Here is a 26,650-nt window from a genome sequence, read left to right as displayed (position 1 = left end):
CTGTGTGAAATTTTTAAACTTCACAAGTGAGGACAAAATGCACTAAAATAACTTGTGTTGACTTATGAAATTATTAAAGACAAAGGGTGTGTTCTTTTTTTCTCTTTTTTATTTTTTATTATTTTTTTTTTATACATTTTTTTAAAAAATTAATACATAATACATATTAATTATATTTATCTTACTTACATAATCTTCTATAATTTTGAATGACATGACAGCGGGGGGTTACATCAATAATAATATTTATTTAGAAATATAAAATATACACTTTATATTTAAAATATTATATATATACCAATTATCTCATTCAATAATTATTTATATAATATCAAATATTATTGTTTTACTATTATTAAACTTTCCAAAAGACTTTTGAAAGATATATCAAAGCACAATCTTAAATATTAACTCTCAATAATATATCTCTGATTTTTTCTTTTAGCCGTAAACTAAACTTACGTATAACTAATTTGTTACTATTTTTTCTCCCTCTCTCGTACTATATATATATATATATATTTTATCATTTTTAATAATTTTTTTATAATATTTCATTCTACTTTAAGTATTTCATTTTAATATTAAAAATATTATTCCCTCCGTCTCAAAAATAAGTATTCTTTTGTTTTTTGCACGTAGTTTTAAAAATATTAGTATTATATTGAGATATAGTAGAAATAAAGTAGAAATAACTAAAATAACTTTATTAATATGTATGATATAAATGTAATGACATTTGTGTAATATATTGTAAATTGTAAAGATATTTGTAACGTTAGATAGATAGTACAGTTACTATAAAAGAAAATAAATACTTTGTTATAAAACAGAATAATGAGACGGAGGGAGTACTATTCTTACATAATTTTACCAAAATAGTTGATTAAGGGTTTGTTTGGTTTAAACTCCTATAATATATTTATTTATTTTTTTATAATATTCCATTTTAACATTAAAAAAATTATTATTCTTACATAATTTTACCAAAATAGATGATTTAAGGGTTTGTTTGGTTCAAACTCCTAACCCATCTTTGCATAGTGTATTTGTTCGAAGGATTTTCAAAATTTTTTCCTCAAAAATATCAAATTAAACACCTATTTTTTTTTATATTATAGTAAAAATTAATTTTTACATTCAAAATATTACATCAATATATATTAGTATCATATTATACAACTATTCAAATTCAAATTTTTTACTATCCAATCAATCCAAAATTCAAACCTCTAAACCTACAGTATCTAACTTGCATGGTTCTAAATAAAAATACAACATATTTTTTTATAAAATTATAATATCAAAATACTATTTAAATTAAGATCGAAATAAAAAATTAAAACAAAAACACAAATGGAAGTCTAAACAAACTCAAACATGCATACTTTCCTAATACGATGATTAAACTATTAGCATTTCACAGCAAGCAACGAAAAGCAAAGATTGGATTATGGAAACAGCCTGGAAACAGACGATGGAAGGATTTGCAAGTGTCTCTGTGGAGCACACAAGACTAGAACCAAACTCGAAAACGACGCCGTTCCAACTACCCCCCCCCCCCCCCCCCACATATATATATATATATAATCTAATCTGTATATATCACCATCAAGAAACGGCCCCCACAGCATTTTGGACATACCTGCCTGCAGTTTCAACCCAGCCCACATCGCTGAATTCCAACTCCTCCTCCATTGATATGGATTGAACGATGCTTCCCCACACCTCCCAAGAACCCTCCCACGAACCATCCTCCTCCCCCAAATTTCCAACCCTATTTAACCCACAATCCTCACTCCTCATCTTCCACTCAATCCCCAATCATCATCATCATCATCATAAACACAGCACTGCAGGTGATCGATCCACATTCAACAATTTTCTGTGATTGAAAAAGGGGAAAGGAATGGACACAGTGAGCTTACCTGATGAGTGTTCTGCGCTCGAACTCATACGCCAGCATCTTCTCGACGATGGCGCCTTTGCCGAAACTTATGGCAACATTTCCAGGACTTCCAGCAATTCCAGCTCTGTTATCTCCGAATTAACCATGAATTCAACCTCCTGTTCCTCGATTGACCACAGCAATACGCAATTCAACCCTAATTTCAGCTTCTCCGCTGTGAGTAGCCGCGCCTCGAGCATTGAGTTCTCGAGTAATTTTTATACCCCCAAATCTGAGGGCGAATACCTAGAATTCGAAATGAAACCACAAATTGGAACCAATGAGACCTCGATTAAGCGGAAGAACTTCACCGAACGGAAGCCTTCTCTCAACATAGCGATTCCAACTCCGAGCGCGACGGCGACCGTCGATTGGAGTCGAAATCCAGCCGCCGCCGCTGCGGCGGAGCCGAACGTGACGAATGAGGAGTATTCCGCTCAGCAGAGGCACTACCGCGGCGTCAGGCAGCGGCCGTGGGGAAAATTCGCGGCGGAGATACGAGATCCGAATCGGAAGGGAACTCGCGTTTGGCTCGGTACGTTCGATACTTCCATTGAAGCAGCCAAAGCTTACGATAGGGCGGCGTTCAAGCTTAGAGGCAGCAAGGCGATACTGAATTTCCCGCTCGAAATCGGATATTCGAATCCGCCGGTGACTCCCGCCGCACTCGGCTGCCGGAAAAGGAGCAGAGAAACTCCGATCGAACAGAAGCAGAAGAAACAGATCAAGCGAGAAGAAGTTAAAGCGGAAGGTGAATTTCCGTCGACGGCGGTTCCATTAACGCCGTCAAGTTGGACGGCCGTTTGGGACGGTGGAGACGAGAAAGGCATATTCGAAATTCCGCCGTTATCGCCGTTATCACCGATGATTGTTATTTAAAATTTTAGAATGGACCAACCAAATGCACCTGACAGTAAAAAGTCCGGGGTGGTTTAGAAAATTGCAAAAAAGTCCGTTAGGAAAAGATAATTAGTAGACTCTTCCCGGGTCTTAGAACAATATGTGGATATTTGCGATATGCTTGGATTTGTTTATTCGTTCGTTGTGACGACAGCACGCTTCTTATATGAGAGTAGCGACTTCTGTATTATTTTAATTTAATTTTTTAATGGAAAATACGATTTAGCCGAGTATATAAGCTTTTTTCTTTCAAAAATATTAATATACTATACATTTTTTAAAAAAATATTTTTTTCCAACAATCTCACAAAACAAACACATCCGTTAATATTTTTGAAATTTCAAAATGTTTAGTTAGAATATATTTTTAGCAAATGTAAGTAGTAATATAACGAATTCAAATCTTATACGAAATGAATATTGGATAAGGATATTGATATTGATATTGATAGAAATAACGTGATTAAAGACAAGTCACATTTTGAATAAAGTTTGTTTGTTGACTATAACTAGATTGAGACTAATTAGAGTAAGATTAGGTCTCGTTTCAAAAGAGTTTAGGTTTTTGGAGTTTTGTAATTTATTATTTAAAAAAAAAAAAATTAAAATATTAAAAAAATGAGTATTATTATAATGTATCTTTTTCAAAAAGAATGTAAGTTGAAAATGTTACCTTATTACACCATTTTTACCAAATGAGAAGAGCTAAAACTCATGTCATTCTTGTGTGAGTTTTGCCTCACCGTTAAGGAGATTGGTCACATATTTGAGGAATTTATCGAGTGTGAGTGTACGGGTGAAAGAGAAAGATGGAGAAGATGAAAAGATATTGTCCTAAATTAGAAGATGAAACAAACATTATCTACCATATATTGTAATAGACCCCATAGTTAATAAAAAATAAATAAATTGGGACATGTATTGAATTGGGCCATAGTTGGGCTTGAATTTGGGTTATGGGGCTTGTGGGCCAAACTCAATAAAATTCAATTCAATTTTAAATTAATTTTGATATTGTAAAATTTGACTTGAAACAATCTAAGTTAATTTGTTGCAACTGATTTTGCAAGGTGTTTCTAATACTATGGTGGTGGGTGAAAGACGTGTGATTTAAAATAAATATTTTCCTCTTCAATTAAATAATACATCCAAAATTCCTATAAAAGGAGAGCTTCTCTGTTTAATTTCAAAGGCATTCTAAGATTTTTTTAATATGTGATTTTCTGTTCCAAATTTTTTCTCTTGAAATTCCTACTTCCTGTTTCGGTTCCCGAAATATGTTATTCCATTTAATTCGTTCTATCTTGGAAGTTGATGGGTGGCGGACCGAATTCACTTCAAGGAAATTGTACGCGAGGCTCGGATTCGATTTCAATTGGATAATCGATTTCAGAACTTCTGATCAATGATTTCGGTTTTGTATTTACAATGGAGTTTATTTATGTCTTGAATAGATAAAATACGAGGCGAATTTATTTAAATTGGTGAAATTTCTGATATTTATTTGAACTTTTAATATGGTAATGTATGAACTTTGAAGCACGGGTATCTTCAAATTAGAAGATAATTTAATTTTATATACTACCCTATAAGAAGATGAGCTAGAGGAGAAATAGAAAAATAATTATATGAGGCGTGAAAATGTTTAATGATCTGTAGTAACTACTGTGCTGATCCCTACGTTATACAGTTTGTATATATTATTAATATTATATTGTTTAAGTTATTTATTATAAAAAAAATATGTATTTAAAAAAAAAATTAAATATTTTAGATCAATCAACCATTAATACAAAATTAATAAATTATTGATTTTTTTACTTCTTTTTTCTTTTGGATGACGTGCGAGCTGCCACTCGAAAGTGCGCATGGTAAACCCTCGGCCGAACCTAATACCCTGCAAACAAAAATGTTTGCATGACCATTTGCGAAATTATTTTATTAAGCGTTTAATATAATAGTTCCCCCGTCCTATAACTATAGTCTTAATTGGATTGAGCACGGAATTTAAGGAATATTGATATTATATTGGTAGGTGGTAAAAAGTATAGATAAAAGATTTTTTTGCCCTTGTGAGTGTATTAGTGTAAAACCAGTGACAATTGTGTAATAAAAATGAAAAAGTAAATGTAATTTTATCGGTGATATGGTTATTTATGTAAATAAGACTATTGTTTAGGGACGAAAAAAAATAATAAATAAGACTATTATATTGAAACGGACGGAGTATTAAGTAGTTCCAATATTGTTGTTAAATGAGTTGATGAATTCTTTTAATTTTATTTTTATTGTATTTTCCAATGACGCCTATAAGATTACAAGTTAGTCAATATTATAATATTTTTTTCGGGAGCTTTTCTTTATCAAGTAAATTAAGATTTATTATCAATATAAACAAATCAATTTTAGTAACAAAAAAAATAAATGAAAATCTCAATGTAAATATACATATTTAAAAAGACGGCGGTTACAGTGCCGATTCGGTCATCGTGCTATTTTGACCAAATTAGCAAACTAATCTGAAATAATCAACAAATCATCAAACGACGGATAGCATATTATCAAGTTAGGATATTAACCTGAAACAATTAGCAAATTATCATACTGAAGATAACATATGTTGTGTAATATAATGTGTTATATATTATATGAATATTTGTTAATTTTTTTTTTTTTTTATAGATATTTGCTGATTAGATCAAGTTACTATTTTGCTAAAATCATAATATAGTTTGTTAGAAATCAACATATATTTTGCTACATATAATTATATAATGTCCTATTCAAATATGTGTTTAATAAATATTTGCAATTGGATCAAATTCGAATCATGTTGATTTGATTCAATCACCACGGTAATCGAAACGATTTAAAATTTATTTATTTTCAATATTACATACCAAATTTACATTAAAAAGCACTCACGCCTTGTAAGCTCTACAGTCTAGAATATATATATATATATATATATATACCTTCAATCAATTGGGCATGCCTATTATTAACAAGCTTACGTCGAATACAAAGCAATGGAAATATTTAAAAGCATATACTCCCTCTGTTCCGCAAAGAAGGTCGTCGTTGATTTTTTTTTTTATGTTAATATTTGAATATTATTATTACATTAATTTATAGTATAATCAAAAGAAAAAAAATAAAAATATATTTATTAGTCTTTTATAATACAAATATAATGATATTTGTGGACTAAAGTATTCAAATATAAAAATATTTTTAATGTCAAATACAACGACGCAAAAATTAAATAGCAATCTTACAACAGGACGGAGGATGCATTATAACTAATTAGCAACGGTCTAATAATAATAATAATAATAATAACCTACTGTACATAGATTCATGACTACTTGGTCTTTCTACTAAACATAGATTCATGACTACTTAATCTTAAAAGACTGGTTGGTTGTGTTGAGATAACTAAAATGTACCACTTGAGTTTGAATCTGGAAAAAATATTGAGATATTTTAAACATTCAATTTATATTTAAATTTGATCTTATCTATAGATTAAATGGTTTAGATTTGACTTTATCTAAGTCTATTTTATAGTGCTTATATACAAACTTAACAAACCCTTATTTTAATGATTAAATAATGTAACGTTTGAGTTTTCGCAAAAATAAACTAAAATGTGAGTATTTTACGAAAATTCGAAAATTACATTATTTGATCATTAATACAAGGGTCTATATATATGCACTATAAAATAGACTCGATAGACTGAAATCTAAATAATAATATATGAATAAGATTAAATCTATATCTAAACCGAATATTTAAAATATTTCATCATTTCCTAAAATTTAAGTGATATAGCAAAAATCAACTTAAATTTAACAAAAAAAATTGAACACAAACGCAAAATATGCAAACAAAAATAACAATTGTTTGTATGTCATTGTGACCGCCGCTCCACCGTATTAAAGCCATAGACGATGCTCTCAACTGAATTAGAGTCAGAAATAATAAGAGTCTCAAAGAAGTTGGAAATGGCAGGACTCTCACCGAAGTCGGAAACAATAGAACACTCCACAGAGTTGGAAACAACGAGACTCTAAATGAGACTCTAAACAAAGTAAAAAATGACGAGACTCAATGCAGTCAGACACATAGTTCTGGAGAACCATGAAAGACAGATCGCAAATAGATATACAGATAGGACTCTCAAATTACACACAACTCTGAAGAAACACGAAAGGTGGATAGCAAACAAGACTCTCAAATTCAAGCGTAGATGAAAACCAAAACTCTAAGCGGAAAGACAAAATTTTAAATTTTGGAGACCTCCAATACATTCCAAGTTGAATGTACTCAAGTTGAATGTACTCAAATAAACGCAATATATTGTATTAAAATAGACTTTGATATCATGTTATAATATTTTATGAAGAGTAAAAATTGACATTATTTGATCATAAAAATAAGAGCCTATATATAAGCATATTTGATAGACTCAAATCTAAACAACGTATTTATGGATAAGATCAAATATAAATTAAATTAAATATCTAAAATAGATCAATATTCACTCAAACTCAAGTATATATCTAAAATATTTCAATACGTTGCATTCTAGTTAAAAATAGTGTGTCTTTTATTTATTTACTTTTCTTACAATATGAATTATTATTTGGGTTTAATCAGAGGTTTATTAAAAAAAAAAAAAAAATTGCTTCGGAAAATTATAGATGGTGAATTTTACATTATAAAATAATATATTAATTATGACTATTCACAGCTAAATTATGATTCATTCATTCAAATTGATTATTATTATTATTATGATTATTACTTGCTTTTGGAAGTAATAACAAAATACTTAAGTAAAAGCAAAAACTTTTAAGTCCCCGTAAGGGATGGCCCGGCGGTGTAGAAGTTGGATTTGTGACCGTAGAATTATGGGTTTAAATTTTTCGGAGATTCACCCAGTGCGCACTTTCGAGTAGCGGCTGCGGGTTCCTACGTTATATAGAAAAAAAAAAAAAAAAAAAAAAGCAAAAACTTTCAATCTAATTACTTTTTAGAAAGGTAAAAATCAATGTAAAATCAAATTCAAACTTCCAAACTAACTTTTTGACAATAGAACTTGACCAAATCCTTAGCTACATTTCTTTATTTACTATGTAAGCCAATGGGACACCCATAGACTATATAATTAATTAGTCGAGTTGAAATATATATATATATATATATGTATAATTATATTATTGTCATCATATTATAATTCCTATTCATAGAAAATTTCACTTAATTAATTAATATGTCTTTGTAATTGTATTTTTATTTGACTAATTATTATAACTTGGTGTTTTTTTTAATATATTTTATTTGAAAGAGTGGGATTGCATAGGTTTTGTTTATTTGAAAACTTTGACCTAAATTTTAATTATTCATAATTTTTCTTTTAAAAAATTCAATTTAAATATATTTGTTTTATTTTTTATATTATAATAAAAAACAAATTTTCAATATCATATGCATCATACAAGTATTATAATTAAAAAAATTATTATTTAAAACCAAAAAACCGAACATTCAAACTCACAAACAACACACTCTGTAGTTTTTTTATTTTGTTTACAAATTATATTACTATACGGAAAAAAAAAAATTATTATTTTTTATATAAATATTATTTCAAATATTATTAAACCTTTTCCAAACGAATAAATTCAATATCATTCATAAGAATTTAAAATTAAAAATAATAATAATAATAATTTCTTCCTCACTTATTTGATGTAGCTCTTAGTTTTGAGGTGCCATCATTTTAAAAAACAAAGCCGTTTTATCGTTGAAAATAATATGCCGGAAACTGAATGCACTATCAAGACATAACTATTTGAAAAGAAAAAATTCTATTCGATTCGCCTAACCGTCAAATTTATTTATATATTCTCGCATATTTTCTAATAAATTTTAGTTTTGATATAATAATAATAATAACAATAATAATAATAAGTTAGTAAGTAATGTATGTATATCTCTTAACAACAAATTTCATTTATCAACATAAGATTGTTTTTTTGTTAAAGGTAACAAAGCATACAAAAAAAAATATAAGTATGTTCACTTTAGTGTTTTATTTTTATATCTCTTATATAATATGATAAATATATATAACAATATAAATTAATAAAACCACACAAAATATTTTTTTCATATATTTTCATGATTCTTTATGTATCAAAATAAATACACCTAAAGTTATATAAATTAAACAAGTAATATTTATATGTAGATGATGGAAAGTTGGATAGAAGGGGAAAAAAATTCCGAAAGAATGGAATTTAAAATTTATGTGAAACAAGATGAAAATGAAGAGACTAAGGATTCCCACATTCGAAAAGTAACGGTTGCGAGTTCCTGCTTTATGAAAAAATGACAATCTTAATAAATTTTTTAAAAGCCTAATTTTTTATTTTTTATTAATTTCTAAAGAGAACAATACTATTTTTTATTTCAAACAATATTAGAATAAAATTATGTAATATGTAGTTCCTATGGTTATAGCTTGTTATTTATCGAAATTTTAAAGACGGGTATATTAGGATATTGAACAATATTATATGTTGTGTTTCAACGACAGTTATGTATTATGTATATTATTACATTGAATGAGTATATTTTTAAAATATAGCAACTTGAATAATATAATTATATGAAAATAAATAGATATGTATCCCTCTATGTATATAAATAAATTGTATTATTCGACGCAAATTATTACATCTACCTCAAATTCAACTATCATACATATATCTTTGTGTTTATAGTCAAGTCAATAAGGGTGTGTTCGTCTATGGTTTGAGTTTTAAGTTTGGATTTTAAATAGTAAAATTTAAAATTTAAAATAGATATTTGATATAATATATATATATATAGATGTAGAAAAAAAAAATCTAAATAGTAGAAAATCTATGAAGAAAAAAACGAACCAAGAAAAACACAACTTTACCACAAATAACAATCTTATATAAAAATTTATGGGTGTATAAGTGAGTTTGTAGAGATATATATATATATATATATCTTATTTCTTCAATTTATAATTTATATTAAAGATCCATTTTCTAAAAAAATAAAATTAATAGTATTCAATAAATATCTTTTTCATTAATACCTCACACTCAATATATATATTTTTTCATATGTGGTTAGAATGTTAATTAGGGATAAATTAGTATTGTACAATTAGTCTATATAAGACATAAGCTGACAATATATATTAATAGTCAATTACATTACTTGTCGTGATTAATCTTAACACAATAAGTATATTAACATAACACATATAAAATATAAGTTCACAATATGTGGTAATAATTTACACATTATATATTACAAATAATAATTCTCTCCGTCCGGCTCTAAAGGTCTCATTTACCTTTTGCGTCATTGTACTTAACATTAAAAATATCATTATATTTTGTGTAATTTTTTGAACAAATATCCTTCTCCTAGTATTATAAGACACTAATGGAAATATTTTCACAATTTTTTCTTAATTTGTACTACATTTTGATATAATAACTGATATTCAAAAATCAACACGCAAAAAATAAATTAGACCTTTAGAGCCGAACGAAAATAGTATAACCTAAAGTGTATATTAACATAACAAAAATATATATTATAAATTGATAGTATATAACAATAATTCCAGAGTTACACACAATGCATATTAATTAAATTCAAGTAATGTGATGAGAAGTAATTGTTGATCAACACCCAACTGTCTTCATTTTTTATGTATAATTTTTTTTTTCAGTGTTTTAGTTCAAAGTTTATATATATATATATATATATATAAAATTGTGTAAATAATGTAATAGATAATTTTTTGTGAAAAAATATAATACTCTATAGTCTACTTTTTACGCGTAAATTTTAGAATATTATTTATTATTTTATAGGTAATAGCATAATAGAAGGATAAAAAAAATTTATCCTTAAATCAATTTACTTTTTAATGAAATTTATTGTAGTATTGTGTAAAATATGTGAAATTTTTTTTATTAGAGTAAAATGTATAATTATTAAAAAGAAAAAAAGAAAACAAATACATTGAGAATGGACAAACTAAAATAATAAAATGACTACATTGAGAATTGACAAAGGAATATACTTCCTCCGTCCAGCTGGGACGTCCAATTACAAAGTAACCATTTTATTAAATACCTCATTTTTTCCACAAATAACTTTACTTTACATCACATCATTAATTTTATACCAAAAAAATAAAAGTAAAAAATATCATTACACTACTTTTACCTACCCACTATAATTAAAATATTATTATTTCTTAAACTCAGCGCCAAAAGTAAATGTATATTTTTTGCTTGGATGGAGTGAGTCACTACAAGAAATTATCAATTTTGTAATGAGGTTTTTTTGTTCATAAATTCATTTTTCTCATTACTAATGATATTTGAGACAGAATTGGAGATGAAATTACGTTACGTGAACTTTATGAATGGAATTTCGTTACAAATATACTATTTTTTTTTTTTTGTAGTAAGTATTATATATATATATATTGTGAATTATGTTTATGAGCAAACAAACCATCTTCTTTTATATAGTTATATCTAAATTTTATAAGCAGCAATGGTTTATCTTTTTTTTTTTTTTTTAATGAACAAGATTAAAACTGGAATTCTATAAATAGATAAATAAAAGGATAAATTCAGATCATCTTCAAACTTGTGAGTTGAGTTCACAAATTTTAGAATACATTTGTTTGGTAGTTTGCTTTATAGGTCTGTATTTTGAACTTAATAATTTTAAATTTGAATAGTTATTTGATATAATATATATATAGATGTAATCAACCTCCAAACTTCGACATGTTGGAACATCAGTCCACTTCTATCCATTTGACATTCTTTTTCGATTTTCCTTAACAAAACCTTAAAATGTGAAAAAAAGAACTAAGAAAAAGTGATAAACCTTAATTTATTTTTTTTTTAAAAATGGACAAATTAGTATAATCATATAAAAATTCTATTTTTTACACTAAAATAAAAATAAAAAATAAAAATTGGGGGCTAGGGGCTATGGCAAAATAAGCAAGGTCCGAAAGTTCGGTTTGAGCACGGCACAAAAAAATCATGCTTGGGCCTTCAAAAGTAGGCTTGAAAATTTTCAGGCCGTGTTTGGCCTAGAACTCTAATGAACCGGGCCGTGTCCGAGCTCATAAAAATCAGACCGTGCCTGGCCCAGTCTGATTTTTTAAATTAATATTTAAATTTTAATAAATTTATATATATATATTAATATTTGAAATAAAGATAAAAATGACAACATGATTCTTGATGGTAAAGGTGGGTTGTGGGTTCAATTCTCCACTTCTACTATTCAAATATATTTTATTCTAAATTAATCTTAAGTTAACAAAATAAACAAAAAAAAAAAAAAAAAAAAAAAAAACATGCTCGGGCTGGTGCAATCCGACCGTGTTGGCTCAGCACAGTTTGAAATCGGGTTAGACTAGCCTTAGACTAGCCTGGTACAAAAAAAATCAAACCAGTCCAAATTGTCATCTCTACTAGAAACCTTGGGGTAAATTTGTATGCAGATATGATATTTTAAATTTAATATATATATATATATTTGTATAATATAAAAAAAATAATTAATTTAATAATTTTGGGCAAAAATAATAGTAAACATTGTTAAATTAAATCTTCAAAAAAACCAAATATGTCCAAGGTGCAAATATGAAAACTTGCTTAGAAGTCTTTGTAAGAGAATCATCATGTGGACTAAAGGGTAATAAATAATACTCATTCCGTCACCCAATTGTGTGTTTATTTGACCGAATACGAGTTTTAAGAAAAATAGGTAAAAATAAAATTTTTATTTTGTGGTAAAAAAAATAAAATAGAAAAAAATAGTATGTTTTTACTAAAAAAAAAAACGAAAATATATTTGGATAACAATCAAAAAAGAAAAATGAGAATATATTTGAATGTCCGAATAAAGTATTTTGTATGTTTTTTTTTTTTGTATTATTATTCAATGCATTTGTGTAAACACAAAACAAAGTTGTCTTAATAACTTTTGACATTTCATCCACATTGCATTTGATTATATATTGCTCTTAAATTTGAAAATTTTAACTAAGGGTTTGTTTGTTTTGTGTTTCAGTTTGAAGAGATTTTTCTTAATGTGAAATATAGAAAATTGTGTAGATAATATAATATTAATAAATATATGTAATATTAATATTTTTTGGGAAATATGTATTTGTTTTTTCACAAAACAAACAAACCCTAAGACTATGCAAACTTAAACAAATTGAATCACAAAACTCAACATTAGTATGATATTGTCCGCTTTGGGCTGAGCCCGCACGAATTTATTTTTAGATATTTTTCAAAATACCTCAGACTAGTGAAGTTCACTTGAGATTTATAAGGTATGAAATTTTCTTCACAACTTATAAATAATAACAAAATAATTTGAAATCAAAACAAACAAACTTAGAAGGTTTGACATTTATAATAAAAATTTAATAGATGTCCGATCTCGACCGTTCCCAAAATCAATTTTCTTAAGTCTTAATTCCGCACCACGTCACCTTAACAACCTATTAATAACTCATCTAATTATTTATTACGTGATTTATTTAACACAATTTATATAATAAAATTTTTAATATAATATATTATTTATACATTATAGAATTTTATTTAATAAATTAATTTTAATAATCAATTAAAATAATTTATTAAATAAAACTTATATATTACATTTATATTATTTTCTGATATGAATTTAAATGTGTACTATATATATATTTTTTATGTATGATTTTAGGCTAAATTGTACAAAATCCACCCGTGGTTTCACGAAATTGCGTCAAATCCTCATACTTTTAAAACTGCGTCAAACTCCTCGTGGTTTTATAAACTCCGCATCTAACCCCTCGGCGGTCGCTCAAATTGCGAATAAATTTTAGAATTTTAATTTTTAAACCTCTAAAAATTACAAATATATTAATTTTTATATATATTTAGCCTAAAAAACAGTAAAAATAAACTCTTGAGAAAAATAATTATTATTTTTAGTATATTTACTATTTTTTTTAGACTAAATATAAGAAAAATGAATATATTTGTACTTTTAGAGGTTTAGAAATTAATATTCTAAAATTTATTCACTCTTTGGACGCATTTATGTCAAATATCGTTAAATAAGGACCGCTGAAGGGGTTAGACGCAACGTTTATGAAACCACGGGAGAGTTTGACACAGTTTAAGAAGTATAAGAGATTTGACGCAATTTTACGAACAATTTTACGAAATCACACGTAAATTTTGTACAATTTAGCCATAATTCTATTGATAATTCACATTGTGATTTTTTTTTCCATACACATTTTTAGATTTTACTATTTTTAAAAAAAAGAATACTTTTTTTTACCTTATAAAGCGTTCAATGATAATATTATTTTAATTTTATATAAAATATAAATCAAATTTTGCCAAAACCAAATAAAAAAACACATCACCCATTCCTTAAATGCAGAAATATATAATATAATATATATATATATATATATATATAGTTATGGACGATCTGAATAAATATTTAAGCTCAGAACTCATAGGCAGATAATCTAATGGAGGATTTCAGTTCTGCAGATCCTTCCATTTTATTCCCAAATCTCAACCTAATTTGCAGTTTCTCCGACAACATCGCCGGCGAGCCAATTTGGCGACCGGACGCCGCCGCAGCCGGCAACTCGCCGTCTCCGGAGCTATTTGAAGAATTTACCGGGTCGGATTACCCGACCCATTTCGCGCCTTGGGTTTTGAAAACGGAGCCCCGACTAAGCTACTCGAATGCTCAGAAGTCGGCCGGACCCTACCCGGGAAATGGCATCGGGAGGAATTACAGAGGGGTGCGGCGGCGGCCATGGGGGAAGTTCGCGGCGGAGATAAGGGATCCGGTGAGGAAGGGGTGTCGGGTTTGGCTTGGGACTTACGACACCGATGTTGACGCCGCCAGGGCCTACGACTGCGCCGCCTTCAGAATGAGGGGTGCAAAGGCTATTTTGAATTTTCCGATGGAGGCGGGGCAGTCAGGGCCGCCGGAGAAAGCTGGCCGGAAGAGAAGAAGACTGGATCCATCATCGGACGGTTAATTGTGAAGTTGGATTAATCCTCACCGTTGATTAGATCGTATGCACGAAAACAGGGGTTCGAACACCTATGCAAACATGTAAATTTTCTAAATAAACTTCAGTGCTTGGTTAGGAACGTGTTCTAATGTAAATATATAAATAATTAAGGCTGTGTTCTTTTGCCTCAATTTTTCTATAGGTTTTTATTGTTCAGATTTTTTATTTTTTTAAATATCATATCAAATAAATTTTTTATATTATACTATAAATTTATTTTATATTTAAAACATCACATCAACCTCTATTTATATCATTCTAATAGTTTATATTATTAAAATAATATTTGATGAAATATTTGTGGAAAAAAAAAAAAAATTGTATACTTTTAGGGATCATAGGTAATGAAAAATTGGAAATTTTGGGTAAAGAAACCACACCCTATGTTTACAAAATATTACATACTATTGTGTCGTAAAAGAAAAACATGGTGGTGTGAGGTTGAACATATGACTGTAAGGTCATGGGTTCAAACATGTGCCACAAATAATTTTTATATCACCAAAAGAAATTTTTCATATTATTTTAAACAATCTTTTATTTTTATAATTTAAAATAATTTTTTTAAAAATTTTAGAAAATAAAAAAAAAAAAAAAAAAAGAAGATGCAAAGCCTTTTTTTTTTTTTTTTGCGTTGCGTGCAACACTAGAATTGGCGTTGCACTTTAGCAACGCAAAAAAATGGAGCAAAATTTGGCGTTAGTTGAAGACAACCGACACCAAATCATCCAACCCAGCCCCATTTAATGACGTTGGGTTGGAGATGCCCTAAAGGAAGAAAACAAGTGGTTATTGATTGGAAAATTCAAGCGAGGCGAAGTCATCCAAGCTAGTAATGAACAACAATCTTTTGATGGTGTTGAACGAGAATATAGTGTAAGGATGAGATCTAAAGTTAGTAAATATTTCCTCCGTGCCACATAATTTGTCCCTATTTTCTATTTTCGTCCATCCCACATATCTTTTATTTTTTGGAAATATAATTATACACTTTAATCGCATTTTAAATTTTAAATTTTATAATTTTTTTATCTTAATTAAACTATTTAGCTATCTTAATCTTAATTTATAATTATTTTTAATATATAATAATTATTTTTACTAATACACTTTTTAAACTCTTTTACCTTTGTACACATGTATTGACGATAATTTTAGTAGACAAGCATGAGTTGGAACTCCAGACATAGACCAAGTTGAAGGCCAAACTGAGTAAACAAGCTGGATGTTCAATGTTTGTTTGGGGGATTGGATTGGATTTACACTATTCATCCAATTTTTTCCTCTAAAAAATATCAAATCAAACACTTATTTTTCATTTTATATATTATACTAACAATCAATTTTACATTCAAAATATCATATCACACCTATTTATATCACATCATTCAACTATTCAAATTTAAAATTTTTACTATTCAAATCCCAACTCAAAATCCAAACCCCCAAACAAACACACCCTATTTTATTATTTCTACGCAATTGTTCGTCTCGTATTCCACGGCTATATCGATTACTATTTGAATTTGAGGTTTTTTTTTTTTTTTTTTTTCTTGTTGAGTAACATTATTTTTAGGACAATCAATTTGGTGTGCTCATCTGGTTTATAATTTCGAGCATTAGTAATTCATATGCAAAGATTCTGATATTGCATTTTGCTGAATTGTTCTTGAGTATTAGAACCGTAAAACAAGCAAATAATTCCCGAACTTGACTCAGTTTGATTCGTTCGAGCTCGCTAAAAGCTTGTTTGTTAAGCTAAACGAGCCAAATACAAATATAAATTTTGGCTCAACGAGCTCAAGTTTGTTCGCGAAAGTTAGACAATATTTATTTAAAAAATTAAATTAATATTTTGATATTTAATAAGTATATATATCTTCATAAATGTTATATTTAATTCTATTTTTTTTATTTAAATTTATTAATAAAAAATATAATTATTATTAATTAATTTTATTTTTTAAAAAAATTAAGTAAATAAAATAAAAATTCTTTTGACAAACCGAACACGAACAAGAAAATTACTAAATAAACCAAGCTCAAACAAAAATTTCAACTCGTATCTCTTAACGAACAAACACAAACCAAACTCAAATATGACAAATTCGGCTCAATTCGGCTCATTTACAGCTCTACTCGACACATGACGAATTTGGAGCCACTACTAATTATATGTGTGTGGGGAGAGATTGGTAGATTTTAAGTCATATAAAAGTGGCAAAAAAGATTGAGCGACTCTTATATTTTTTAAAATATTGCAAGGAATTACATGCAATGCTTTCAAAAATACAGAGAGGCTTTCATGGAGTTTATAAATTATACGAAAAAATGCTGCCGATTTTTTAAAGAGAATTATAAGCAATTTTGCCTATAAAAGTAAGAAATCGGCAACAAAGACTAGAAGAAGGTTCATCCTTTTTCCCAGGATCAATTGGGAAAACTCCAAAATTTTAAAACAAGTAGGAAAATCAATGTATAATCTTCGAACCCTACGACATAGCGCGTCTAGAGCAAATGTCAATGACAAATGAACAAATGAACAATAATCAATGATGTAGAGTATATCATAAACAGATAAAACAGATTGCATTGCAGGTCAATCGAATAGCAGCAGCATTAAAGCTCATGACTTGCAAAAACAATCGATGTAAATTTTTACCGGGGAATATACTAAAACGGTAGTAATCAAATGTGATGGAAAGTACCTGTCTCCAGTACTGCTTGTGGTCATTTTGAATCGAAGAGAGCCTGAGTCGATGCATAAAAGACGAGCAGTAGGCAGAATAAAAATTTTCCGAGAAAATGATGCACTAGCGAATTCTAGATGGATGTAATTCTCAAATTGTTGATCTCATCGATGGTCTCTCTGTTAACTCTTTCCTGCACAACTTCACAGCCTAGAAAGCTTGGTTGATTTGTGGATGCAAGAAGCCGAGCCCACATCCTATCGGTCAGTTTCACCATGTTTGTAGCTTCAGTTACCCGCTGAAAACGATACAAATTGTAAATAGAAAAACATGTCATTGCCGGACGTCAGAGAATTACGAATAAACAAAAGCAATCTATCAACGGAATTAGGCAAAGGCGACAAACAAAAGTTTTAAGTAGCATTTCCAAGGATCCCAATATCTTATTCATTCCTACAACATTTACAATTGATTAAATGTTTCGGAAAGGAGCCTACCCCGATAGGAATATAGGCATGTCTGTTGTTCACAGGTCCGACGGTGAATCCAGTAAATCCTGCCATGGCTCCGTGAACTGCACTGTGGGCAAGAAGTGTGCAGTAGATGTTGTCTGAGGCATTACTAGGTATTGCCCGAATCATGTAAGTGGGATCTGCAGAAAGAGAAGGTAATAATAACCACAGGTGAGAAGAAGCTTGATTAGTAGTGGTACGAAATATTTTACGATTTCATTGCCAACCTGCAAATGAAAACTTCCAACACTTTAAGCATATCAAGTAATATATACTATTATTCTGTATTTCACAGCTCTTTGGTGCTAATTTATAAGGTGTTTATTCAATTATAGGAAGGAGAATTGATAAAGCTAAATTGCTAAATTACATGATAAATTTCTCTATACAAAAAAGAGATAAAAAATCAATTTAATATAAATAGTGATTGCATATGATATTTTGTGGAATAAAATAGTGTATTATTATAGAGAATCGTGAGGATTGCACAATAAAGAAACTTAAGAAAATATATCAAAGAGAACAAAACCGAAAATTCATGAAAATTTTCATATTACCAATGTATTTCATATAGACTGGCATGTTGCGGGAATTTGTAAAATGGTCCTGTGGAATAATATATCGATGATCAATAGGAAGTTTCCACTAGATAAAAAATTACTAATATGAGAGAATATTCCATCAAATCTGAAATACAACATATGGATGTAACAGTCGCCAAATAACACCTGGTACAGATTGTTCAAACACACCCTTCATTTGAATATGCAGCATTGCATAAAGGAACTATAGAGAATTAAGATTGACCAGAAAATAGACACTCAGCGGCATCCAAAGTTATATATCTTCAACTTGAACAAGATCTAGCATTAATATAAAATCATATCGTAGATGCGTAGAAAGATTGCTATTCTGAAAGTTAATGGTTGAGTGATAAGAAACAATAGGACATCTAATATACATACTTCTGCGAAAAAAACCAAATACCAAGCCACAGCCAAAATTACGGATTATTTAGATGTCTCCTAACCCTATCACACCCTACTTACACTTCATGCCAACGGGGAGCTCAGAATCTAAAATATAATCATTCTAAAGACTTGCGGGTACTTTGGGGGTTGCCTAGTATGAATAAATAATATGGAATATACGAAGCAGCTGACCATATGGTTTCATTTCAGCCTTTTTTACGAACAATTCTTAACTGGCAAGAAATTCACCATGAGCTGTTAACATGACAGCGTAATGGTTGAGAATAGAGTAAACTCGCAATGCATATTGATTGGCAAGAAAGGTTCTTTAATAAGTTAATTTGAATTTTGAGCAAACAAAAGATATGGAAGCATATACGACATTATCATTGAAATACCTTGATCTTTTGTGTTAACCAGAGGCCAACATCCAATAGTAGCCTGTTCCCTGATGCATCTTTTTCATCGGTTGCTTGCAAGCTTTTCGCCAAAAATTCTTGTCCAGCACCTTCAGCCAACACAATCACCATATGCCCATTTTCTTTAATCCTCTGATCGATAAATTCAAACAGCCCTCCCTGGCCTTCCAAGTAGAACGGGGACTCGGGTATTAAGCAACAATCCTGCCACAATAACAAACTGTAAACAGGACTCCATGGCCAGCCACAAATATTTGTCACAAATGAAGCCAGTACTAATTCCGACAACTCAAGCTAAAAAGAACACATTCAACAATAGATGTCTCAATTTTTTAAATATATGCATATATAAGAATGGTTGATTAAAGAAACTTCTAGCCCCCAATAGAAATATTAAAATGATTTAAGGGATTGAAAAGTAAAAATCGTAATAGAAACACAAAGGGTATTCTATGATCTCTCACCACATCACGGCTCGCCAAAGTTGCATGCATAGCGATGAATCCTGTGCAATAAATACACACTTTAAAAGTAAGTTCACAAATAAAGGAGAACATTGCTTCCTTTGGCATAAGCTTAACGGTTTTATACCACTGTATCGACCCATAAGTTTCACGATTCCAACTCCATTTTCTACACTCTCAACTTCAACATGTGCAGCATTTATTGCTCTCTGCGCCTCCTCTACAGCAGTATCAAAGCCAAAAGATTTGTCTATTACCTGTAAAATTAAAACCAGGATATTAACAAAATAGTTCCTTGTAGGTATCATCAAAATCACAATCCAAGAACATGAAACATACATGCATCTATAAATCCGAACATCTAAAAATCCTGTTAAAAATAGACAGGTACCGAACATTGGTTACGGAAAATTCTCTCATAGGATGCTTTACCTTAGTAATCTTAAGTTCTTAACTATTTCCGGATCTAGTAAAGGCCATAATGAAAGATGTCAAATTTTACAAAGTGAAGAGCGCCATTACTACAAATAAAAATAAGATAAAAATTTAGTAGAACTTACGGTAATGTCATTGTCAATTGTTTTGGGAATTCCAGCTACTGCAACTTTCAGCCCACGCCTCTCCACTTCCTTATACATTTTCCAGTCACCATCTCAAAGAAAATGGAAAAATCAAAATAATAGCAGAGATAAATATATACTATTTCTGCAACCACCTTGTAAATTGCGGCAGCCCCTTTTTGAGTACCATCCCCTCCAATTATGTAAACCTGATCATCACAGCTATAATCAAGAATTTTTTACTCAGACACAGAATTTAGAGGGAGAAAATTAAGATATACCTGGTTTATACCGCGATCCTGAATATTGTCAACAATCTTATTTGTATCATGACCTCCTCTTGATGTTTGCAAGACAGTCCCACCACGTTTATGAATATCATTAACAGATCTCGGCATCAATTGGACAGTATTTTTAGAGTAGAACCCTCGATAACCCCCCTGAAAATGTTGTCATCATTGTACTAGCTGATCATATTTTCAAGTACATTATATTCCTCATAAAGGACAAACTTGCAGCCCCTGGCAACTTGGGCACGTCACTTTAGCTTGTTAAAGATTGAAACCATAACTTTACTATTACTATAATAATTCATAAAAGTCATAACAGGTAGCACAAATGAGAAAGAAGACACCGATGTTTCATGAAAAAAAGAACACGAACGTTGCAAATTTGTTAGTGCACGAAACAAACACCTAAATAGGACAAACCAATTATTAACTATGCATATCTAAACAAACAAACATGAGGAAAGTGAAACAATCAATATAATCGATATCCAAGTTTCAATAAAACCAAACATCTGTTATGATTTTGTTCAAAGAAATTGCAGGTTACCTGAATGCCAAGTATCTGATCTACACCATACATATTACTCAAACCACAAACTATCTCTCGTATCACCGTATTAATTCCCGGGCATAAACCACCACATGTCACAACACAAGCCTGAACTTCCTCTGGCTTGAAGTATACCTAAATTGGATAGACCAAACTTTCGGAATCAGATTTCAGTACATTTGCTATATCTACCTAAAATGCTTACTACTCCTTCAAGGAATGTATTGAACCTTCTCACGGGGCCCTGCCCGCCGAAAATGTGTCCCCCGAGGACTTTCCTTCTGGACAACAATCTGAAGAGATGAAAACATAAGACGGTTTTAATTTTACCAAATCCAAACAAAACAGGAGAGGTTATGTATCTGCAAATGGCTTTACATTTTGTGCCACCACATCTTCAGGGCTCACAAATGTCTTCCTATAGACAAAACAGTTATGCAAATAATTCAGAAAATCATGTTATTCATTCTGAGATTCAAGGTAAAATCACGAACTGCAAGTGTAATTTTCGACTTACTTGACAATGGCGTAAGCTTGGGTTTTCTTCAATGGATTGGGAAATGACTGGAACATATCAAAATCATCAAAAAGTAAAGTTATGGATACAATATGAAGCCTCAATTTCATCAACGCCTTAATGTATAAATGGTAATTTACAGAATGAAATTGGGTCGATAACCACAACACCATTACCGGCAAATCGGGGAGGAAATCAGTCAAGTGCGGAACGTCTTCCAGGACAAAATCATCGTCGTGTTCGTCTCTGTTATCGATCGCGCTGTCGGAGTTCGCGCGAGCTATGAACGCACGCTTTTGGCGCGAAATCGACTGCCGCCTGAGATACAATTGCTTCGAGTGGGAGAAATTCGCGTATTTGAATGAAGGAAGTGAGGCGAACTGCGCGGAGAGAGAGGAGGAGTTCCTCGGCAGGGAAAAGGAGTGAGAAACGGAGGAGAGAGCGATTTCCATGGAAGAGCTCGAGCTTCACCGAGAACGATGGCAGACTGGAAATCGGTGATACACCATTAGTGTAACTGCACGAACTGTACACGGAACTGCATGGTTCTGCTAGTCAAATTTTGACCAGTGAGTTTGACTTTATGGGTTGCCTCTACATTGTTGGAACTTGTGTATATGGACACATTCTTATGTGTGTTAGAAAATTTTAACCCATATTTTAGTATTCATTAATTTTTTTCTAAAAAAAATCTTCAATTAAATATTTATTTTTCATATTTTATTAAATACTCTTTCCACGTATAACTTCTTTTCTTTTTTTCGTTCCATAAAAAATTATTATGTTTTATTTTTATAAATTTATTATTTTAAATATATTTAACGAATATAAATTAATGTAATTAAATTTTTAATTTTTTCATGTATGGCAACTCAAAATTTTTTTATTTTTATCACTCTTATCCATAAATAAATATTTTTATTTTTATTTATAAATTTCTCATTTTTTATAAAATTAGTTTTAAATTAATTGTAAATAAATAAATATATTTTTTATTTATATATTATATAAAAGATTATTATCTACAAAATAAGATCTAAAATACTAACAATATCATTCATATAAAAATTAATAAAATAATATTATAATTTATTATTAATAACTTACTAATTTATATTAATCTACACTATTCAAAATAGTGTGCTCCTAACAAAATAACTCATTGTTTGCCTGCACGAAAAGAGTATTAATTTTTTATTCAAAATATTGCATAAATATATATATCACATTATATAATTATTTAAATTCAAATATTTTATTATTCAAATCTTAACCTCAAAATTCAAACTCTTTACCAAACTTTTTAGAGCAAACACAATTTTAGATGACTTCTCTCGAAGCTGCTTCTTTCATGTCACAAAATTCATTTACACAACAATGCACATTTGGAGGGTACTACTTTTTCGGCACAGCTGAGAGCAGACTGGTGCAGTAGATGTCAAGGTCATTGGTTTTTTCTTTTCTTTTTCCTTAAAAAAGACCATTGCATGACTGAAAAATTAAAATCAAGCAGTTTGAAATAATTGGTTGGACACGTGTGTACCTCGTGTGTTTTGGAGGCTGTTTTATGAATATACCACTGCGTTTGCTCTAATGATTTTTCATTTACCACATAGATTCAATTATACCATTAAGAGAATAAAAATCCATGATGCCCGTTAAATAACTTTAAAGTAGAAAGTTCAATTCTCGTAAAAATTTTACTTTGTTGTACTTCTTCTAGAGTGTGATTGTTTGGGGGTTTGGATTTTGAGTTGGGATTTGAATAGTAAAAATTTAAAATTGAAATAGTTGTATAATGTGATATAAATAGGTGTTGATGTGATGTTTTGAATGTAAAAATAATTTTAATATAATATAAAAAAATAAAAAATTAATATTTAATTTGATATTTTTTAAGAAAAATAAAAATTGGATAAATAGTGGCTTTGGGGGAAAATCCCCCAAACAAACACACTGCGTTAGCTATGCCACAAATTTGAATCCCACCAAAGGAAAGTTTGGTTCAAGACCGCACAAGTCCTTAGTTTTTGAATTTTCAATTGGCGAGGCGAGAAAGAGTACAAAGTAAACAATTTGAAAACTCATCAAAGGTTCACAATTATAGACGTTTTCCATAAAACTACATTTTCTTTTCTTGATTCCACGTATATCTATTCTCTATCTTAATTCTCTTATTCCATATCATAATGTGAGTCTATGTATAAACCCAAAATATTTAGCCCATCAAAACAATACTATGACATTTTTCTCTCTACCTTCGAGTTTTAGCAATTCCTCTAAAATTCCTTAGCTTCTAATTTCAGGTCATCCGGCAGTGCTCTTAACTCACTTTAAGTATCTCAGCCTTCTCGTTCATTCATTGCTTGCTCTTTCTCAATTACTTAGAAGATAAAGAAGATCCCTATTTGGCTTAAAGACTATGTTCTTACAATTTGACTTCCACATATCCTCCAATCTTTCATTCTTGCATATGTGTGACACCTCAGCCGACAAGCCATGCAAAGTCGAGCGTGTCGGGATTGTAAATTGACCTCACAAGTCAACACGCACCTTGTGAGACTTTTCAGGGGGTCACTCATCCTTAAATTACTCTAGAGCATCATTCATCTTCAAATTACTCTAGAGCAAACACACTTAAATCTAGAGTTCTTTCAGTAAGGCTTCTGAAAAGGAATGTGCACATTGTTAACACAGATAGTCTATTCAATTCATTTAATTTATATTCAATTTTGGATGACCTGACATCGGCTCACCCACGCGAGTTGGCTTAGCACCGGCCCAACTCCAAAGGTATTATAATATGTGACATTGTGAAATTTCTACTAATGACATGTAGAAACCCACCTATTGTTCTTAAGCTCAACGTGATAAAGTTTGAAGAGCAACTAAAAAATAAATAAATAAATAAAAGAAGAAAAAGAACTAGATGCTTTATAGCACAATATTTTCAACAAAAATAAGACTAATTTCATGTAAATTGATATATGTGATCAAAAAGAATGTTTGTGATGGTATAACAAGGCATAAAGCCAAACATGTTGCAAAGAGCTATCTTTAAGTTAAGAGACGGACTACAAAGAATCATTTGCTCCGATTGAAAACATGCTAATGGTCAAGTTGGTAGTTACTATAACATTCTTGAAACAATGGAAAGTTCATCAATTTGACATAAATATTGTTTTTTTTACATGGGCATCTTAAGGAAGAGTTGCATATGACACTCCCACAAGGTAGTAGCATCTTTTCTAAATGTTGAGGACTCTCATTTGCAGCTATATAAATTAATGGTGCATTTTCCTAAAAGTGGTGAGATGATAATTCGGCATTCTATATGGTATTAGAGTTTGGCTAGGTCTCGAGTTCGAGTCTCACCGTCCTTATTTGCAGCATATGCATATGCAAGTTTCGCATACTCCCACTTGCACCTGAGGGAGCGTGTTGGAAATTCCCTTTTACAGATGTATAAATTAATGGTTACGTTCATTATGCATCTGACACTAAGAGAGTGGTACAAAGAGTTTTTTTGTGAAAATTCCAACTTTTGGCTTCTTTCAATCCTCACATGATATTGTTAGTTTAATGTCACTATGAACCATGTCTTCATCATTTTGTTGGTCTACATCGATGACATTACTTAACAAGGATTGATTTGTTGACAATTAAGAAGATCGAGACATTTTTATATCATAAGTTCTTTATAAAAAATCTTGGGCAAGTCAATTTACTTTTTGGAATTTAGATTACATCATCCATGGCCGGTCTAATAATATCTCAACAAACATATATTGGATAAAAGTTATTCTAAAGATATAAAACTAACTTCCTCAAGAACACACATCAACGGGAAAGTTTGCCACCTCAATGTCAGCTCTTCGCCATTCGAAAAATTTCTTATATATGCTAAACTTCAAGATGCAAATATTTGCAACACACCTTTCGTAACTAGTTAGAAACTATAGAGCGCGAATGTTAAGATAATGAACAATTCTAGACTCTATAGAAATTTTTTTGGAAACGTTTATATCTCACTTTAGATAGCCAATGCACTCTCACTGTATTTTGTGATGCAGATTGGAAATGTCTCTTGATACATACAAATTTTTCACTTATTTTTACATTTTTCTTAATTCGTACCTTATTTCGTAAAAAATTAAAAAATAAACTATTGTTGCAAAATCCTCAGGAGCATCGAGCTTTGATCTATATAATTTCAAATCTTTTATAATTATCCTGCATTCTAAGTGATATGTAGATTTCAACTATCTCTCTCATTGTCATACATTGTGATATCCAATCTACAATTTTTAATTTAAAAATTTTATATACCATGAGTACAAGTTTATTATTTTAAGTTAATAAATAATCACTAATTTAACAAAAAAATTATTTATTCAATTACTTTTATTAATTTTTAATAAATTTTACATAATATTTCAATTTTATTTTGTAATTATCATACTTTTATATTACAATATTATTATTCCTTAATCAACTATTTTTTTTTATTAAATTTTTAATAGTTTTTCATAATACTTTTTTTATTATCCTCCCAATAACGAGTAATAAAAATATAAAATACATATCATTGCAAAGATAACCTAAACACTACATCACA

The 26,650-nt window shown here is 29.7% G+C and overlaps 3 protein-coding genes across 3 annotated transcripts; 2 read left to right on the top strand and 1 right to left on the bottom strand.

Moving 5' to 3' along the window:
* Positions 1-1,725: 1,725 nt before the first annotated feature.
* On the top strand, positions 1,726-3,079 carry LOC127256437 (ethylene-responsive transcription factor 5-like). The gene has a single exon (XM_051282451.1). The coding sequence runs from the start codon at positions 1,910-1,912 to the stop codon at positions 2,825-2,827; it is 918 nt and encodes a 305-aa protein (XP_051138408.1). The 5' UTR covers positions 1,726-1,909; the 3' UTR covers positions 2,828-3,079.
* An 11,365-nt stretch (positions 3,080-14,444) lies between these two features.
* Positions 14,445-15,209, top strand: LOC127256438 (ethylene-responsive transcription factor 1-like). The gene has a single exon (XM_051282452.1). It carries the CDS (start codon positions 14,499-14,501, stop codon positions 15,021-15,023), a length of 525 nt encoding a protein of 174 aa, XP_051138409.1. The 5' UTR covers positions 14,445-14,498; the 3' UTR covers positions 15,024-15,209.
* Positions 15,210-17,583: 2,374 nt separating this feature from the next.
* LOC127256457 (ATP-dependent 6-phosphofructokinase 4, chloroplastic) lies at positions 17,584-22,609 on the bottom strand. Its single transcript, XM_051282475.1, has 14 exons — positions 22,209-22,609; positions 22,033-22,079; positions 21,894-21,933; positions 21,746-21,808; positions 21,513-21,650; positions 20,957-21,115; positions 20,831-20,884; positions 20,676-20,744; positions 20,243-20,372; positions 20,116-20,156; positions 19,631-19,855; positions 18,819-18,867; positions 18,247-18,401; positions 17,584-18,047 (listed from the first exon to the last, which is right to left on the bottom strand). The coding sequence occupies exons 1-14, from the start codon at positions 22,482-22,484 to the stop codon at positions 17,883-17,885; spliced, it is 1,611 nt and encodes a 536-aa protein (XP_051138432.1). The 5' UTR covers positions 22,485-22,609; the 3' UTR covers positions 17,584-17,882.
* Between the last annotated feature and the right edge of the window lie 4,041 nt (positions 22,610-26,650).

The sequence above is a fragment of the Andrographis paniculata genome, unplaced genomic scaffold (genome assembly GCF_009805555.1).
Source record: "Andrographis paniculata isolate CXL003 unplaced genomic scaffold, ASM980555v1 Contig55END, whole genome shotgun sequence".
Lineage (NCBI taxonomy): Eukaryota > Viridiplantae > Streptophyta > Magnoliopsida > Lamiales > Acanthaceae > Andrographis > Andrographis paniculata.
The sequence above is the reverse complement of the archived record's forward strand: the minus strand, read 5'-3'. Positions and strand labels throughout refer to the sequence as shown.

Coding starts and splice junctions, on each gene's coding strand:
- LOC127256437 (XM_051282451.1), top strand. CDS start 1,910: ATGGACACAGTGAGCTTACCTGATGAGTGTTCTGCGCTCGAACTCATA.
- LOC127256438 (XM_051282452.1), top strand. CDS start 14,499: ATGGAGGATTTCAGTTCTGCAGATCCTTCCATTTTATTCCCAAATCTC.
- LOC127256457 (XM_051282475.1), bottom strand. CDS start 22,484: ATGGAAATCGCTCTCTCCTCCGTTTCTCACTCCTTTTCCCTGCCGAGG. Junction 22,080..22,208: donor ATTTCCTCCCCGATTTGCCG/GTAATGGTGTTG, acceptor GATATGTTCCAG/TCATTTCCCAATCCATTGAA. Junction 21,651..21,745: donor GGGCAGGGCCCCGTGAGAAG/GTTCAATACATT, acceptor TATCCAATTTAG/GTATACTTCAAGCCAGAGGA.